Consider the following 19,661-nt stretch of genomic DNA (forward strand, 5'->3'; position numbering starts at 1 on the left):
GTTACCACCAATGCAGGAGAAGACAGAGTCCAAACTTCCACTCACTTTCCCAAATCCTCATCCCCACAATCTTATAGGACTTGCTTCCTGCACTCTCCCTCTATTCCCCCATGACCACCAAATTTCAGACCCACCCCTGAGCTGCCCCACTGCTGGTTATTAGAACAACCAGACACAGCTCCCTTCTCCCCCAGCTCTAGTGCTGGGAGCCTCCAAGGTGTTGGTGTGCTCAGGGATGGTTTGGGTTGGTATTTACGCCAGGTGGGAGGTTGTTTTGGTAATGGAGAAACAAAGGAAGGAATGGAAAGAAAAAGTAAAAAGAGAGAGAGAAAGAGAGATAAGGAGAGAAAGAGTTTGGGATGCATGCTGAGAGAAGAGCTGAAGGGAAAGAGTTGTTCTTATTTTCCCATCAAAATTATGACTTTTCTCTGCTCTTCTGATCCCAAAACTTCAGGCCAACCCCCCACCGCAGCCAGCGAGGGGAATGCTGCTCTTCGTGCATTCGTCTTGTTTTGTGTTTGGGGTTTTGATTGCTTTTAAATGCTCCTCTTGAAGGGAATCAGAAGGTGGGGCCGGGGCCACACCTGCTTCCTGGCAGGCTGCAGCGTTGGGCTGTGGTACAGCCAAAAAACACGGCAGCCCCATGCCCTGGGGCCCCCGGGGTCCGTGCCCCAACCCCGGCCGCTCGCCCCGGCCGGCGGAGCCGTGCCCTGCACCGAGCCCCCCGCAGCGCCCGTCCCCGCGGCCACCCCACGCACAGGCTTTGAACCTCGGCGCCGTGTTTGTTCCCTCGTTTCAAGCCAACAGATTGGGGCATGTCTCTGACAGAGGAGCCCAATTTGGATGTTAAATTTAGACGCGCGCTCGGGCTGTGATTAGAGATACACGAGTGTTTACTGGCTCTGCGGGGAGTTTGCATCTACAGGGCTGAGGGCGAAGCCCCTCGAGGCTCTCTGATCCTCGCCTGGTGATTAGGAGAGGAGGCTGAATCACCACCTAATGATGCTCTGGTATTTCCCCCAGTCGGGAGCTTGCCTTCCCTGCCTTGCTCAGTCCCAGCGAGGGGCTTTCTCCAGCACATCTGCCCCCCGTGTGCACCCAGCTCCTGGAGGGCACTGTGCCCAGGGGGGCCATGCAAGAGAGGTGCAAAGATCCTTCATACTTGGGCAAGAAGCAGGATTAGAAGTATCAGATCCCGTGAGATGATGGAGCAGGGCTAGGTGAGGGTATTTAAGTGTCCAGTGCTTGCAGCCCTGAAGCAGGTCTGGCCCTTGCCCATGAGTCCCACAGATCGTGCACTGGCAGCACAAGGACATGGGACAGCACAGCTCAGAGGAATGGGCAAAATGTTTCTCCTGATCTACCAGAAAAATATGTCACAGGTGCAGTTCTTTTCACCTGGTTCTGACATGGAAATCCTTGAACATCTTTGCAAGTACCCCTGAGCCTGTCCGCACTGCTCCTGCCTGGCTGCCCAGCTCCCACCTCCCTCTGGGATTTTAAGTGCCAGTAGATTGATTTTATTCCATTTCCACTTTATATGCAGCTTTTCCCATGCTGCAAGAGTCACAGAAAGCTGCCGTGTTTCTGTTAGTTTGTTAAGGACATCTGTCAGGGGAGATCCCAACAGGGCTTTCCCTGAGTCAAGGCTGGAGCTCATTGCGTTTGCCCCATTTCAGAGCAATGCACCCCATTTTCCTGCTGAGCTTCACAACAGCTTTTGGAAATGGCCCACTCCCATTTCTGCATGGTTCTGCACTGTGAATGTGGTGTAAGTGATTCCACTTTCTGCCCATAAGCAAAATGATCTATACACTAACAGCTATCATTCTGTCATCGTTAGAAGCTGTCCTTGTAAGCTCTAGATCCAAACAAAAATGAAGCTGCTAGAGCTGAAGGTTGGTATGTGGAAAAAGAGAAGGGGATCTGCAAGGCCATCTCCATCTGTTATGAGGCAGTGGGCAGAATCAAGGTGCTGGAGAAACCTTGATTTAATGGGCCACACCACTTTTTGAGACAAATAAGAGGCAGTCTGATAGCTGAGCTTGTATTCCAGGTGCTAGTTAACATGTGGACAAGCTGGAGGGACCTTGAGCACATCAAGAGAGCAAAAATATCAGCATGCGTTTTACGAAATTCTGCTGCTCCATCTGCAAACGTGGGCTTGTGCAGAGCTGCACAAATAGTGATAGGATTTCCTCTGGTACAGAAATTGTCCAGGCAGATACATATGCAGTAGTCGAGGTGATGAAATTGGACATCTCAGAGCACAGGCAGGTGCTGGCAGGGGGCACGAAGGTCTCTGTGTGCTAACGTTAGGGCTTTGGGAACGGGGCCTGCTGCAAAGAGAAACTGTAAGACTTCAAGAGCTGATAGTGATGTCTACTGGAAAATTCTCCCTAAATTTTGGCTGTGCCTTTCACTTTTTCAGATTATTTCCAGAGGAAATGAGGCTTCTGCCTCGTGCCCTGTGTGTGTAGTAACTCTCCATCCTTCATAATAACTGCTGAAGCCATTGATTGCCTTCAGCCCAACTTGTAATTGAGAGCAAAGCTCTCAGAAATATGAGGTCACGACAGGTTTTGCAAAATAATTAGCTGGACAGAGGAGTAAAAACCCCACAGAGGAAAAAAACAGCAACCTGAGCGAAGCCCTTCTTAGATGTCAGGAAATCTACAGGCAACAGTCAGGTTAAGGACATTCCAGGAGAGATTAAGAAGAAAGTTTGCATCTTGTTAAATGCCAGAAAACCCACTCCTTGCTCAAGGTTATCCTCCCATATTGAATTGCTGGTGCCCAAGAAGGCATGTGCTCCAGCTCTGGCTTTTCTTGTGGTTGTGCAGTTCATAACGTCTCTGCCTTGTGGGTTCTCTGATGTCTTATAAGAGATGAGTTCACACTGCCATTTCAGTACAATTGAATTAAAAAGTCAATTAGCCCAGATACAAAGCGATCGGCTTCATTAATTCGCCTGCTCATGGAACAACACTGTATTTTTGTTGCTGTTTTATCCTGCTGTCTTATTCCACTCTGAATTCTATGTGACTTTTCCTGCTCCCCAGTCCTAGCAGACACGCGCGCACGCAGCATGCATACACCTTCTTTCCAGGTTCAGCAGTTGAAAATGTTGGAAGGGAGCAGCTCTAGGCAAGTCCCTACACGCTGCAAAACTCTTAAGCGCGGTTAAGTAACGAGCAGATCTTTTAAGAACATGGTTTTCAACTCCTCAGAAGGAACAGCGTGCCTTTCTGGATGAGCTTGCACAGTCCTCCACGTTTTTCTTTGTATGCTGTGCGTTTGTGACTGTGCTGTATTTCCTATAAGTGAAATGACGTCATCACAAAAATGAGTCCGAGGTTTTATTTTTCACTTATGGCAAATCCAAATTGCATTAACTTGTCTGGAGCTCTGATAGTTTCCTAGAGACAAAGGCTTCAACTCAGCTTGAGACCATTTGTTGCAAATGAATGGCCACGGCAGGGAGATTGCTGGATGATTGGCACCTACTTACTAAGGAAAATGTGATTGGAAGGGAGCATCAAATTTACAGCTTTGTATTTATCAGTAATTAGCTATCTCAGTGAGAGAATATGACACAGATTGCTAGTTAGGCTCCAATAATTTGTTCCTAACATTCGACTTGACTTCTAAACTAAACTAGTTCTGGCTTTTAAAGAGATGAGTCTTGAAAAAGTGTCTGGAAAAACAAGTCTTCCCTGTTTCAATTAGGAATGTGCCAAATGACTGGCAGGTACTTGATATATAATTTAAATTTAAAAGAGGAAGAAACAGTTCTAGATAAAGATCTTCAGGGATATCTAGGGGAAATATATGCACCTATATTTAGCTCATCCCTGGCTTCAACCCCTAAATGCACACACAGCAGCACGCACTTAGCTTTTCAAAAGAACAGGCCTTGATCCTTTAACAAGCCCAGCAAAGCTCACTAATAAAGTTACAACCTTGTTATTCATAGATGTGCTCCCCTGTTCCCTCTGTGACATCAGACTCACGTCTTTGATACTCCATATTCACAGAGATAAATCACAAAACCACAGACTTTCACGAGTTGTTAGAGAGGGAAGGAAGCTGATGGCGGGTGGTCATGGATGACAGGAATCCTGACCCTGGGGCTTTGCCATGAGAAGGAGGAACCAGGGAAATTACTCAGCAACTGACAGAGACATGGTGAAAGTGTCTTGCTAGAAAACTGCTTTTTCAAGCAACGCAGATGTTCCAACCAGAGACAGATCTAAGAATTAGAAAAGGGTTTTGGTAACTGTGATACAACTTGACTATGAGCTCAACTAGAGTGGGCAAAAAGGCCTCATGCTGTAGGGCTGGCTGTTAAGAAGGAATTTGTACAACATAGCAGGGCATATCTACTGGGAAAAAGAGGAAAGATTGCTGTAGGAGGAGAAGAAAGGGAAAAACAAGCCACAGGGAGAGACATCAAGTCACAGTTGGTGTGTAAGCTCTTGAAAATATTTTGCAAGAACTTGTGTGGAGAGAGAAGTTAAGATGTAGAAGGGAAGATGGAGAAACAGATTGGAGGTGAGGTTTGGGTTGGGGCTGGGCAGTTCAAATATGCTGTTTGACTAGGGAGAAGGCAGAACTGAAGGGGGGTAGAAACGATATACAGAATAGGAAATCAGCTTGATCATGACATTTCACAGAGCATTTCACATGGCATGTCACATTTTTACTATGAGGGCAAAACTTTAAGGAAAAAAAGTGAGAAGTCCTGGGGGGGACAGACCTCTCACTGGGACAGAAGGAAAAAAAAAGAACTGAGCTACCAACCATGCTGGCAAAGGTCAGGGTAGAGACAGTACAGATGTGAAGACTGAGACTTTTCCTCTAGCACACTGGCCTTAATAAAAACACCTCTCTTCTATACTTGCCAGAATTACCCATGCTTTTCTTTTAACCTCTGCAGGACCTGAAGAGACACCACACCATGGAAATCATTACCAAGAGGCACTTCCTGAGTTTTGCTGTTTTACTGGTGCACTGCACGGTCCGTGAGGCAAGCTGTGAGAAAGGCAACACGTCCCCTCTGCACTTCACCCACTTCTTCTACAATGCCACCATCTACGAGAATTCAGCTCCCAAGACCTACGTGGAGAGTTACGTCAAGATGGGGATTTACAAGACAGACCCCGAGTGGGACATCAGATACAGAATAGCTTCTGGGGACACCACCGGTCTCTTCAAAACAGAGGAGCACGTAATTGGGGATTTCTGCTTCTTGAGGATAAGAACCAGGAGCAGCAACACAGCACTTTTAAATCGGGAGGTCAAAGATAGTTATATGTTGATAATCAAAGCCACAGAGAGCACTTTTGCCTACGAAGCCTGGGCCAAAGTCTTGATCCATATTCTGGACAGAAATGACTTGAAACCTCTCTTTTCACCCCCCTCCTACAAAGTGTCCATCAGAGAAGACACTCCTCTGAAAACAGTGGTCAGCACGCTCAGTGCCACGGATGCCGATGCTGGCCAGAATGCGGAGTTCTACTACTCCCTCAACACCAAGTCAGACCTATTCACCGTACACCCCACCACGGGAGCAGTTATGACCATGGGCAGGCTGAACAGCACCCATCGAGGCAGGCACCACCTGCAAGTTTTGGCTGTGGACAGAATGAGGAAGATCACAGAGGGGAACGGCTTTGGGAACCTGGCTAGTCTCACTATCCAAGTGGAGCCATCTGCCAGGAAACCCCCCTCTATCTCCACCGTGAAGGTGACACCTCCCGACTCAGCTGAAGACTTGCTCTATGCAACCCTGTCTGTAGAAAGTGGTGACTCGGAAGCAGGAATAGATTCAGTTGACCTTGTGGATGGAGATCCAGGCAGGCATTTCAAAGTTATCCCATCCTACTTTGGGAGCACAGAGTTCATGATTGTGTCAACCAAAGAAGTCAACTGGCTACTCTACCCCTTTGGTTTCAACCTCAGTCTGCAAGCCAAGGACAAGAGCAAGCCACCACTTTTCTCTCCTGTTAGAGTTATACATATACCTCCTGCCAAGTATGTCTCTGCCAGATTTGAGAAAGAAGTGTACCGGGTCCAGCTCAGTGAATTTTCCCCAGCTGGAAGCCAAGTTGTAATGGTGAAGATTACACCAGTCTTCCCAAATCTTAAATATGTTTTGAGACCCACTCCTAACAGCACAAATTTTAAAATCAATCCTCACACTGGGCTGATAACTACTGTCAGAGCAATGGACTTCCATGAACAGTCTCATTTTGAACTTGAAGTTACAACCACTAACAGCCATACATCCACAGCTGTTTCCATTGACATCATTGACTGCAACAATCATGCGCCAAGTTTTAGTCAGTCTTCATACCGGGGGGCCTTTGATGAGAACACTCCTCCTGGTACCAGTGTCTTAACAGTAATGGCTACAGATGAAGATGAAGGAGACAACGGCTTTGTAACCTACACCATAGCCAACCAGAAATCAGTCCCCTTTGTCATCGACCCGTATTCTGGCATCATTTCCACCTCCAAGTCGATGGACTATGAGTTGATGCAGAGATGGTACCATCTGCGAGTGTGGGCATCAGATTGGGGCTCACCTTTCCGTCACGAAACGGAGGTGTACGTCTCCCTCGTGCTCAACAATGTCAACGACAACGCCCCTGTGTTTGAGAAGGCAAGCTGCAGTGGCAGCATCCCCCGGGATTTTCCTGTCGGGAACCCTGTGGCCACGGTCTCTGCAATCGACAGCGATGAGCTGCAGCATATCAAATACGAAATCAAGTCTGGCAATGAGCTACGGCATTTTGAATTGAATCCCATCTCTGGAGTAATATCCCTCAGAATATCTCTGAGAGATCTTCCCTCTGAACAGCCACTCTTCTACTCTCTGAAAATAACTGCAACAGACGGAGAGAACTATGCTTTGCCGACATCTGTAAATATCACTGTGGTCAGCCAAGGTCTCCCAGTCAAAATGCAGTGTGAGGAAACAGGAGTACTGAAGCAACTGACAGAGACTATCATACACTCCATTGAGTCTCAGTCCCAAGGCCATGGGCAGGATGACGAAACTTCTCTGAACTTGCACCTTATAAACCATAACGCTCCCAAATTTGATGACAGCTTTCCACGATCTATTGATATCATAGAGACTGTTCCCATCAACTCAACTATTGCAGACCTTTCAGCTGTTGATCCTGATACTGGTTTTAATGGGAAACTGGTCTATGTGATCTCGGATGGAAATGATGACAGCTGCTTTACCATTGACCTGGAAACAGGTCTCCTTCAAGTCCTTACTCCTTTAGACCATGAACGAACCAGCTTTTACATTCTTAACATTACTGTGTACGACCTTGGCACACCACAAAAATCTTCTTGGAAACTGCTGGCTGTGAATGTGTTGGATACCAATGATAACACTCCTAAATTCCCACAGGGTGCCTACTGGGTGGTGGTACCTGAAAACGTAGCAACAGGGACAACAATAGCTCAGCTGAAAGCAGAAGATGCTGATACGGATGATAATGGGAGGGTAAAATATTCTCTGCTAACCCCCACTGACAAGTTTGCCATTAACAGTGTCACTGGAGAAGTGACAGTCACGGGTGCACTGGATAGAGAATCGTGGCCCTGCTACGTGCTGAAAATCGAAGCCAGGGACCAGCCCAAAACTGGCTACCAGCTGTTCTCCGTTACAGATCTCACCGTGACTCTGGAGGATGTGAATGACAACACCCCGCAGTGCCTGCCAGCCCTGAACAGTGTGAAGGTCCCAGAGGACCTGCCTGTAGGAACCATTCTCCTCTTTCTGGAGGCTTTTGACCCAGATGCTGGCTCTGGGGGAGAGGTGAGGTACAGCCTCATTAACGACGAGGAGATGATGTTCCATGTGGATAAGCTGACTGGGGCGCTCCGGTTAGAGAAGGAGCTGGACTATGAGAAGAAGGACTCTTACAATCTAACCGTGCAGGTCAGTGACAGTGGGAAGCCCTTCTCTCGCTCTTCCCTCTGCCACCTGGAAGTGAACATCCTTGATGTCAACGAGAACTTGTACCCACCACGCTTTGCCTCCTTTGTCTTCAAAGGCTGGGTGCAGGAGAACAGCCCCGAGGGCACATCAGTGATGATGGTCACAGCAAAGGATATCGACAAGGGGAAAGATGGAGAGGTTCAGTATTTCCTCCGAGAGGGCACTGGCCTGTCCATCTTCCGCATTGAAAAGGACACAGGTAATGCAGCTTGGTTTCAGGGTGCAACTCAAGGGCTTAAACCATGTGTTTTGTTTTGCTTTTTTTTTAATTTATTTTTATTTTATCCAATGTATTCAAATCCTCCCACTTTGTGCAGGGATATACAATGTGCCTCCCTGTGTATGGGGAGGAACGAGCATGGCTTGTCTGCTCTCCCTCAGAATACCCAGGCCTTCGTTTTCACTCTTGTACCAAATTACCCTCAGCTCAAGCAAGCCCTCACCTTCCACACAATCTCATATCCATGCAAGGCTGGTGCCAAGGTTCGTATCTCCAGCAAAAGCCAGCAGGCAGAGCAGAGACACAGACTGGTCTGGCATTAAGGATAAAGTGATCTGAGTGCCCTCGATCCCTCACAAGCCCTGTCTGTCATTCTTCTAGGCACCATCCGGACCATCGGACCACTCGACCGAGAAGGGACGTCTCACTACTGGCTGACAGTGCTAGCTCTTGACCTGGGAACAGTTCCTCTGTCTTCTGTGACTGAAATCTATATTGAAGTCACCGATACCAATGACAACCCACCTCAGATGTCCAGGCCTGTCTTTTATGCCTCTGTGATGGAGAATTCCCCACCAAACACATCTGTCCTTCAGCTCGATGCCTTAGACCCTGACTCCAGCTCAGAGGGAAAACTGACTTTTCACATCCTAACTGGAAATCCTCAGGGACTCTTCACCATTAACCTCGTTACAGGTAAGACTGACCCGACTCGGTATTGGTTTTTGAGGCTTTCAGGTGCCCAAAGGATGTTTCATATTCAATATAAAGAGCCCACAGAGCTGCATTGTCATGCCTTCCTTCTGCAGCAGAAGTCACAGTCTCCAGATACACAGTGTGGGGAGGCTCACAAATAAAACCCTCAACCTGAAGGCTGATATTTGCTCTTAGAGTGACACAGATGTGCTGTTTTCAAAGTCCTGCACACAGTGAAGGAGCTGCATTTAATATTCCCCCTTATAAACAACTGGCCTACTGCACAGCCTGAGCCAGCAAACACCCTTCTGGAGGTGACTATTTGCTCCTGGGACAGAGCAGGGCAGGATTAATAAAAATGAATCCCACTGCATTTAAAAGCTCCACCCATCCTCCGGCACAATTAGCGTAGTTAGTACAGTAAGCCTCTTCTGCCATCTTCCTAGACTGTATCTTTCATCTGAGGATTAATTACCAGATCTTTCAGAGCCATCAAAAACCCACTGATGTTTGGTGTAAACAGCTTCCTCAAACTATCCCAGCAGTGCTGACATTGGGCCAGTCTGGCAGGGAAAGCTGCGCCGTGCCCTTCGCTCCATCAGCTCCTGCGAGGAGAGGGAAGGGAGGGCGCAGAGCCTCACTTTGGGAGAGGATTAATTGCATGACTTTGATCTCTTGCGGGTGATAAAAGCAGTTCACCTACTGCAGCGGGAGAGCAGCCTGCTCTCAGATGGGAAAGGAGCTGGGCACACAGAAAAAGGCTGGTGCAGCTCTCGGTTACATGCTCCCTGGTGGCTCTCTGGCAGTCCTCTACAGCTGGATGGGAGGAGGATGTTAAGAAAGTAATTGTTATGCTGAAATGCTGAGATCCTTCTGGTTGCAAGAGATTTGTAGGGTGTCTGTACGTGGCACCATGTGGATACAGATGGAGATGTCAGCTGCACCTCTGCCACCCCCAGTCAGAAGTCTTTTAGCCAGGTCAGGGCATTGCTCTGTATCTGACCTTCCCACAAAGCCCAAATAAATGTGGACAGCTCAGCCCTGTGGACAGCTTGCACAAGTGCTGGGTTCCTGCTTGCACCCATCACCCTGCAGGACATCCAGCCTTCTCCATGCTCTCAACAACGAAAACTTTCACCCTGGTGTGAGCGCAGCCCCACAAAGCCATGAAAAGACGAGCGGCACTGGCAAAATTCGAACATCTGGGAATGAGACGCCTCACCTCTAAGCCAACCCTTTAATTCCCATCTTAGACAAAAAAAGCTCTGTCGGGTGTGAGTCACCTCCCATCCATTTCTCTCTACAGTCAGGTAATTTGCATGTGAAGAGTGATACGTTTGTCAGTCCTTAAGAAACTCAGGAGCTGATCTTATCTCTTGGCCAGTTGCTGGAGGTCTCTTCTTTAAACCCTGAGCTTGGAGGTTGTTTAAGGACCTGCTTCCAAGCCTGATGAGGATTCATTTTTCCTTTTCTTTGCATGTGTTATCCAAAAGAACAAATGATTACCTGCAAACGTTGGCATAAACTGAGCAGTTTATATCCTCGTGCTTACAGAGAAGTCATCTACTACTCCTGCCAGAAAAAATATCACAGCTTGTCTAAAGTTCTGAGCTGCAGGCAGCTTATTGGAACCCCTGTGATATTTTTGTTTTGCAGATAAGGACATGCTAGTTGCTCCATTAAGTAGAATAAAAATATAATCTTTGGTCTCGGCCTGGTGTTGGCAGATGAACCGCTGGTGTTTCTGTTTCTGGTCATTCATATCAGTGCAGGGCTGCATTCAAAAAACAGTTGTCCTAGTGAAGTGCTAATGAAAGGAATTATCTTTAAACAGGAAAAGAGAGGAAGCACTGCAAGTATCTGAGCACTGCAGTGCTGCTAGAGCACTGGGGTTTATTCTGGATTTTTAGTTAGGACATATCTTTTGTTGTTCAAATGCAATAAATGTATCTCTTGCCTTATTAGCTAGAGGAAACCATCATGAAGAGACTCGTTAGCAGCTCAGTTCCTGAGATGCCAGAGGTCTGTATGACCCAGCTCCCCTGGGAGCTCCCCCTAGGAGCCCCTTGGCAGAGAGATAGGAGAGGAAAGTTGTTCTCATCGTGCGCACTGAGGGAATTCAGGACCCGACCGACTCCTGCAACAAGCATGTCTACACCCAGAATAACCCTGCAGAATAGCCCGGGATAATTATTGAGGGCATGGTGCCACACTGCTGCAAGTAACCTCTTTCTGCTCCTGGAGCCAGCTCGTTCTGCATTTGATCCAGGATCCCAAGAGGAGGGTGGGCCGACCAGCGGAGACAGACCCAGCAGGGACCCTTCTCCTCCTGGGGCCTTGGCAGGACACAAGAACAGCCACGACAACTGTCCCCAGCAGGGCTGGGCTCCTCCAGCAGCCCTGAACCACCACAGAAGGGCTCTAAGCTCTTCCAGCTCTCAGTTCCCTCAAGAGGGTGGAGAAAAAGAGGGAAAATAAATGAAAGGCTAATGAGAAGAGGGAATAAAACTGCGCAGCGAGATGAAAGCTTTCTGCCATGGGCGATGGAATCTCTCCAGCCCAGCCTGGCAGATGGTGCAGAGCAGCTTTTATGGGAGACAGATAGAGAGATAGAGAGATAGATGGAGAGATGGAGAGAGAGTTGGGTTCGGGGTATTTTGCTGGAAAAGTTTTCAGCTTGTTTTGTGCTGGGTTTGAGTCCCTGATGCGAAGCAGCAAGTTCCAGTCCAAACAGGATTGGGAGGAATGAGGAGACTGTGGCAGGAAGAGTCAGGATGAAGCCATTTCTCCTGCTGAAAGTCTGTCTGGAGAATCCTTTTGCCTTGGACTATTCACCTCCAGCTCCTACCTATTGCTTGTCCTGGTGCTTCTCCTGCAGTGTCCATGTCCACAGGCTTCCCAAGGCTGCCTGTTGTTGCCTGCATTGCTCTCCGTGGAAGATCACCCCAACACAGCCCTGAATGTGAGGGCTGGCTGCACTGCTGCTGCCAGAGCCATGTACCACAGCTCCAGTGCAAAGCCAGCTCAGAACAAAAAGGGAGGTGATAGGAGAGAGCAGAGAGTGTGGAATGGAAACAGGAGTGGGACAAGAAAAAGAGGATTTAAAGGGAACAGCCTCTTCCCTTCCCCAGCTCCTGTGAAAGCCTTGTTGCTTAAAAACCTGATTCTGGCTATTTTAACTATTTGAGATTTTCCTCCCTGCAGCCAGGGCGGGGGGCCAGCAACCTCCACCCCAGCTCTGCTCTTGCCAGCAGAAGTTATTACTCTTTTTTGTTCCCTGACAACAACGCACTGTTAATTTTGCTGCTCCTGTTCCAACACGACCAGCTTTCCTCTCTCCCCTTTCCAGGCAGCGAGCGGGAGAATCGCAGACAATCTTTCCCATTGCTGCATGTAGGTAGGTGCTAGGGCAGGGCTTGAGCCTGGCTGCATGTAAGCAGGAGAAAGGATTGTTTCTGGACCTCCAGGTGAGCACTGAGCTCAGGGAGTCGGCCAAGTGCAGTCAGGACCCTCAGCAGTTTTGTTAAGCCACCAGAAGTCCCATCAGAAACCTTCAGGGCCATCTATGTGAGCACAGACAGGACACCCACTCTGGCTGCTGCTCTCTAGAGAGGCAGGGATTGTGCTGACAACACACACGTGCACACACCAGAACACTCTCATTAAAAACTGAAGGGCACTTCCCAGGTCCTTGCAAGGGGCAGCAGGAGGAAGGGAGGAACTTTTTCCCCAGGCCACAAAAGCTGTCAGCAGTTTTCCTTAAATAATGGTTTCTGCTTCCATTTGAGCCCTCCGGCCTCACAGGATGTATAACCAAGCAGCAACAAATAGAAGTAAGCATGAATTCCAGCTGGCTTCTCTCGAGCACCTCGTCTGATCCCCGTCTCCCTGTCTCTGGGCGCTCAGCCGCCACGGGAGCACCGCGGGCAGGTTGTGCATGGTGGCAGCCCTGTGTGGGAATGGGAGCGATGAACCCTTAACCACGAGGGGTTTCTGACCTCATGGCAGAGCTGTATCCACCTCTGGGGAGCAACTGGGAGCTGCAGTTGGGCTTGGGGTGAGGGACAGAGGGATTTTGGCTGGGGTCTGGCGGAGAAGCCAACCCTTTGACTTGTGGTCACCAGATAGGAAGCTAAACCCCAAAATGCTGACAGGGTTATGGTACAGGTACGTGATGGAGAGCAGAGACAGCTTTTGCTTCCCAGCAGATCTGAGCATCCTACGTAGACGCTCAGGATAACCATTAAGCCCCAGTCCACCTGCCATCACAGTCCTTCTCCAGCTGTAAGAATCTCAGCTATGATCCTGTTTCTTTCATTTTTATTGTTAGGTCGCAGAAGAATTTCAGGGTGTGGCCAGGCAGATCCAAATAATCTCTTTAGAGTGGTTTAAGTTCCTTCCATCAGCTGGCATGCAGTAACCAAGTGCACACTTGGTATTAGTCTGTTGCAACTGAATTTTGCAATCGGATAAACTGGAAGTGTCCGCAGTATCCCCACAGGTACTGGGTGGCTCCATTGGCGATATCCAGCTACATGCCCTATGGACTTGTCAGGCCAAAATCATGAATCATTCCCTGAAGTTGCTGAGTTTCAGACTTCGCTCCCTGCCCTCTCCAGCCTATTGGCAATGTGGACGGGAGCATCACAGATCTCAGCAAACCGCTGCTGTGATTCCCTATTTAGGCCCCCACTAAGAGAATATTTCCATGCACATCAAGATTTTTTGCTCCTGTTGGAGCCCTTCCGCCTCTCACAAGCCTGGGAAGAATTCAGGAGCTCCCCAGCCAATGTGCTCCCAGGCCACTGCCGAGTTCTCGTCACCTGCCAAAATGTCAGAAGGAAGAGTAGAGAGAAAAAAAATCCGTGACATACGTGCAAAAAGAGCCTTTCAAATCTTCTTGTCGTAGCACATTAAGGAGTGTTGATTTATGATTGTAAAGGCATCAAATAAATGTTTAGTGCAGTGCCTGGTGCCAAACACGAATAATTTGAGAGAAAAAGTGGAAACGGTTAATGATAGCCTTGTTCCAAGCAGCTGCTCCTCACTCCCTCCTTCAGCTGCCCGATGTTTCCTGCAGCCGTTTGGAATGTTCTCCTGCCCATCATGCTTAAACAGCAACACACCAAAGAGTTATGATACAACTGAAAACAATATTGTTAATTAAAACTTTTTGGCTTTGGACCAGACATGAAAGTTGAGAGGGGTTCACGCCACTCTGATCTGTAAGCCCTTCAGGATGCACAAGCGCACGTGCTCACACCACTGCAAGTGCCTCCCATGCAAAGCATTTCCCAGCAGCAAAGGTCTGCATCACTGCTGTTGCTTGGCAGGAGAATTCACCCTGATTTTTATTTGTGTGAGGAAGCAGGGCTTCCCTGAGTGAGGAACAAATGCCATGGAACAGCAGGAGGTGCAGGGAACGGACAAAAGAATTCATGGGTGTCAGACTTGAGGGCCATCAGAAAATCATGTGTTACATGCATAATTTCCATCGTCTGTAAAATAATTGTGCAAATGGTCTAGAGCCGCTTTTCAACAATGGTAAAGAGTCAAGGCATGTGGTAAGGACTATTATCAGACAAGACATGGAAACTCAAACCTCAGCTCCATCCTTTCCACACTTTCGTCTACTCAGCTTAGGCCAAAAAGAGGCAATTATGATGATTTTCATTTAAACTCTACTTTATAAAAGCCATATTTTCCCTCCTGCATACAGCCTATTCCCTGCAGTTAAACAATATTTATTTTTTAGAAAACCCTCAAATCTTGCAGGTGTTAGGGGACTGACCCCATCTCTCAGCAAGGGTTAAATAATGCACCGACATTACTATCAACAATGTACCTTATTTTTAGCCTCAATGCATTTGTTCTAGCGGTAGAAGAGAGGGTATTTCCCAAGACAGACGGCAAAGTTTTGTCAAAACACTGTAAATTACAAAGAGCAAGGTTCAACACGGGGAAAATAGGAGTTGAGACATGTTAAGAGGCCGAACTTGTGCCAGTGCACACAGAACGTTTCTGACTTAGAGGCATAAGAAAGGCTTTGTTTTCACCGTCCTGCAGCCTTTCTCACCAAGTGCCTCACCGCAAGGTCTTCACACCCCTCAGCTGAGGTGGGCATTGGGTGGGTGACACATCCCTCGGGGTCCCTGCAGGCAGAGGAGGGAGAGCAGCCCTTCCACCCAGCGAGCCGCAGTGACAGATGCTCTCTGTGGGTACCTGTTGTCTCCTCTGACCCCAACAGGAGCAAGGAACAGCCCTGCTAGGCATGCTCACACTGGGCACATGGGGATTTGATCAGCCCTTGTTCTCCTTGGACGCTGAGTCTTGAAGCTCAAAGGTGGTTTTTTTTTTCCTTGGCAGGTCTGATTTCTACAACTTCGCGGCAGCTGGATCGAGAATACAAGGCTGAACATATCCTAGAGGTGGGTAATGATGATTGTAATTAGCTTTATTTACTTACAAGTGTATTAAGTCCTCAAAGAACTTTCCTTGCAAGTTGGAGCACAGAGAAAGAATCTCATCCCATCAGCTCCCAACTGCTGGGAAACTTAATTAAATGGTGTGCGTTGCCGTAAGAGACAGCTGCAGCAGGACTGCAGGGTTTATTATTTCCTTGCTGAAGACTGGAGCAAAAGGCCTGTTTTGGAAGCTGTGGGAAGGTAGGAAGAGGGCTGGAATTGTCCTCTAGCAGGATGGATAATAAATTGCCAAAGAAAGAGGAATCCACCGTCATTTATCTCGCTGTACCGAACATCATTCTGTAGCTTTGCACTGCCTGCCCCTATCCCTAGCCGCTCCAAGCTATAGGTATTTACATTATAGGGATCTCAGGGTGTTTCAGGCTGTCAGGGTGATTGAGGATAAAACATTTCTGTCTGCAGCGCAACAAGCTGGGAGCATGCACAGGCACAGCAAAGCAAGGGTGGGCAATAACTTGCTCAGCCGTTGCAATACAGGCTGAGATTTTTGGTTGTGTGGCCCCTAATGACAATGGCCTGACCTCGCAGTGGGATCTGACCCACTCCTTGCCCTGTTCACGGCACGTGCCATCTACTTGCACAAGCCTTGCAAGGTACAGCCACCAGGTTTTGCTCTGTGGAAAGGAGCAATGTCTGAAAACATTGAGGTACAAACGTAGATCCATGTGAAAACCCTATCATCCTTCAGGATGAGGGAAATAGGTAATGTTCATTACCTTCAGCCTGAAGGCTGGCAGCTCACAGCCCAGGAGACAACGAGCAGCTCTATCACCTTCTCCTTTGGCTTGCTGGCAGGTGGCTGTTTCTGACAATGGGGACCCAGCCCTGAAGTCCACCAGCAGAGTCGTGATACAAGTCCTGGATGCCAACGACAGTCCCCCCACTTTCCCCCACAAGCTCTTCATGGTGCAGCTCCCCGAGAGAGAAGCCTCGGAGACACCACTGCCGGTCTACAGGCTGATCGCTTCTGACCGCGACCAGGGCCAGAACAGCCAGGTCACCTACACCATCGAGGAGGAGGAGGAGGGGATATTCACCATCAACCCCACAACTGGCATGGTGTTCTCCAGGAAGGCTTTTCCTGCCTCCGAATACAACATACTGACGGTGAGAGGAGAGGGAAACAGGGAGTGGGTGGAGAGGGAAGGGAGCAGAAACAGAAAAGATAAAAGAAGGAAAGAGGTGGATGAAATACAGGGGTGGGAGGAGATCTTGTATGAGATAAGGGTGGGCTACAGAGAGAGAAAGTGGGAGGGAGGGCATGAGAGGTGATGCAGAAGGGAAGAAGCTATAGACAATTGAGGAGAAGATTGAAATGGACCATCCCATGCGCCATCAGAGATGGACATGGTGATCCACAATCCCATCTGGATGTGGACCCAAACATGAACAGCCCTTGAGTTTCAGGATTAGGGCTCACCCTCTTCTGTGGGTCTTCACGAGCTTTGTGACCCAGGCCCCCGCTGTGCATTCAGCTCGGCAGGCTTGCTTGATGGCCAAGAGGCATTCGGGTCGCACGGCTCCACCAAGGCCAGAGCATGGCCTACCGGGACCAGATGTATTCTGTGGGACTTTGGGTGCCTAAAATTCCCGGTGGGTGGGAGAAGCAGCTTCCTAGGGGGCTTTAACCACTCCAGTCAGCCCCGGTTCTTGCAGCAGATTGCCAAACCAGCCCTCACCCTGCCTCTCCCGGCAGGTCAAGGCAACGGACGGCGGCAGCCCCCCGCTCTCCTCCCACGTGCGGCTTCACATCAGCTGGGTCGCCCGGCCCGGCCCTTCCTCGGAGCCGCTGGCTTTCGACGAGCCCCACTTTAACTTCGCCGTCATGGAGACGGATCCCGTGAACCACATGGTGGGAGTGATCAGCATCGAGATGGGCCCCAGCCAAGTGTGGTTCAATATCACAGGTGAGGCACAGAGACTGCACCCGCACAAGGGTGTCCGGAGCGCTCGCCCCGACTCCCTCGGCTTCCAGGAAAGCTTTCTCACAGACACCGAGAGGTTTTAGCTACACTAGACAAAGCCAACTGTCCAAGGGCTCTGCTTCAAAGTGCAACTATCTAACACACTTTTTTTAACAACATTCTGCCACTTGCCAGTGTTCGAGGCATTCTCTGATGTCTCCCGAAAGGCAGGGCACACCAGACCCGGCTCCTCCTGGGAGCTGAGGGACATTTGGGTTACGGTAAAGCACCCTGTGAGGATCCACGGTGTGTCTGGGTCCTGCAGACAGCTCTGTCTCTGCCTGCCTGCAGAGCCCACGGTCCCACCAAGGAGCTGAGAAGGAAGGACTCCTCATGGAGCTGGTTGGACCTGCCTGGTGGGGCCATCGCTTCCACCTCGCAGCGTCCTGGGGGTGATGTAGACATGAAACCAAAGTGGCTCTAGGGCCTCCTCTGAGACACGGGATGCCAGGGCAGAGGGGACGTGGGCTGTCACCCCCCAGGGACTCTCATCAGGCAGTGGGCGTGCAGAACTGGTCCTACAAACGAGGGCCAATTGTGCTCAGGTAATTTGGTGTTTTGAAGTGTTGCCCCAATCTGCCTCGCACAGCCTCTTCCTGACATTGCCTGCAGGGCTAGCCCTCGTCAAACAAAGCCTTAATTGGGCGAGTGAATAGCTTTCTCCGTTAGAATGTCAGGGCAGGGATAATGGTGCGTAAATACAATTAAGCAATGGGAGATACAAGGCTGCAAGGAGCAGGCAGTATCAGCGCGAGGCTTATCTGGCAGCAGCAGTGCCTGCGTGGGTTTGCAGCATTAACGACACCTTCCTCTGAACCTTATCCCATCCTGAACCTGCTGAGCACTTGCCTGTGTGCTCGGTCTCGTCTTTGGTGGTCCCTGGTGCCCGACATGCTAGTCAGGGTGCTGTTGGTTTGTGTAGCAGAGGAAGAGGACAGGCCCTCATTTCACCAGCTCGGCGTCCCAGCAGCAGGCAGTCAGGCAGCTGAGGCAGAGATCCAGGAGCCCTCAGCTCCATGCTCAAAATCTTGCCTTTCCCAGTCCACAAGGGCTCTGTCACTGGGCTGGTGGTGCTGGCAAAAACTCTCACAAAGCAGCATTTTAATGGCTCTCCTTTCCTGGGCTTCCTCTTTCCCTTTGGCACCACGCAGAGGGAACCCTTGTCTTCTGTCAGGGAAAGGCATCCATGGGTCCCTCCCTTTTCCTCTGTCTCTGCTTCCTTCTGTCTCCTTCCCAGCAGGAAGGTGCTGCTCCAGATGGCTGGCAACCCCTGCATTTCTCCCGCAAGGGAAGGTGTGTCAATTAACAGCCAGCCAACATTTTCCCAGCTGGTAAGAGCATAAAACAGAATCCAGAGCACCTGGTAGCCAAGAATGGAGGAGCTGAGAGCTGGGATACAGTGGCAGAAAGCTGCTTCTATCTAGCCAAATCTCAGAATGACATAGTGGTGCTTCATATGTGACAGAGAACTAGGGAGCCACCAGCAAGCGAGGTGTGCGAATGGACAGCGTGAGGGGCAGCCTGCTGGTGCTGAGCTGCTTGGGCCATGGTTCCCGGCACTATGGAGCCATCTGCATGGAGGCAGTGGGCTCTGCTCACCCTGCAAGCACCGTCTGCTTCCCCAACTGTTCCAGATCTGGGCTGCTTCAGGAGCTCGCAGGCTCCCAGCCGTGGCAATGAAGATCACTGCTGGCATGCCCATGGTGTCACCTTGAAGTGGAGGCCAGCAGGAGCATTGTTCAGCCCTGCAGGCACCTGCTCCATGTGATGCAGTGCAGCTGGAGGCCTTGTGCAAATAAATCAATGCTCAGGTGTGTCTGTTGCAAATCTAGCCAGGACATCACATGCATATGTGCATCCATTCTCCTCTCCTCCCCCTCATTTTCTCTGATTTCCCTCATCTTTCCTCTCGTACTCCTTTGTCCTTATCCGATACTACCTCCTTGTCCAGCTTCTCCATGTCTCTTGCGTCCACATTTTGTATTGATTTTCCAGATCTGGGGGAAACCTTGCCTATGGCACTGCCTCCAACTAGCTGAGTTCCAGGGGTAAATGCCTACACACCCCCATTCCAGGTGTACTGCCTAGCATGCCACGTATCTCTGTGGCTGGGCGTGAGCTTGGTGTGTGGTTTGTGTACAGTGTCTGGAGGGGAGATCCTCATCCTTCAGATCTCCTGGCAGCTCCTGAAATCCCTTTGCCATGCAGGTGCTTGTAGCTAGCTCCAGACAGAAATGTAGCTGTAACTCTCCCACCATTTCCTTTTTTAT

General features: G+C 49.5%; 1 protein-coding gene across 1 annotated transcript in view; it reads left to right on the top strand.

Moving 5' to 3' along the window:
* The first annotated feature begins 4,960 nt into the window (after positions 1-4,960).
* Positions 4,961-19,661, top strand: part of FAT2 (FAT atypical cadherin 2) — a 42,196-nt gene continuing 27,495 nt past the window's right edge. The window contains exons 1-5 of the mRNA XM_032196984.1: positions 4,961-8,225; positions 8,628-8,942; positions 15,309-15,370; positions 16,223-16,534; positions 17,124-17,334. Of these exons, the coding sequence (XP_032052875.1) occupies positions 4,961-8,225; positions 8,628-8,942; positions 15,309-15,370; positions 16,223-16,534; positions 17,124-17,334 (4,165 nt within the window). The remainder of the gene's footprint in view (positions 8,226-8,627; positions 8,943-15,308; positions 15,371-16,222; positions 16,535-17,123; positions 17,335-19,661) is intronic.

The sequence above is a fragment of the Aythya fuligula genome, chromosome 14 (genome assembly GCF_009819795.1).
Source record: "Aythya fuligula isolate bAytFul2 chromosome 14, bAytFul2.pri, whole genome shotgun sequence".
Taxonomy (NCBI): Eukaryota; Metazoa; Chordata; class Aves; order Anseriformes; family Anatidae; genus Aythya; species Aythya fuligula.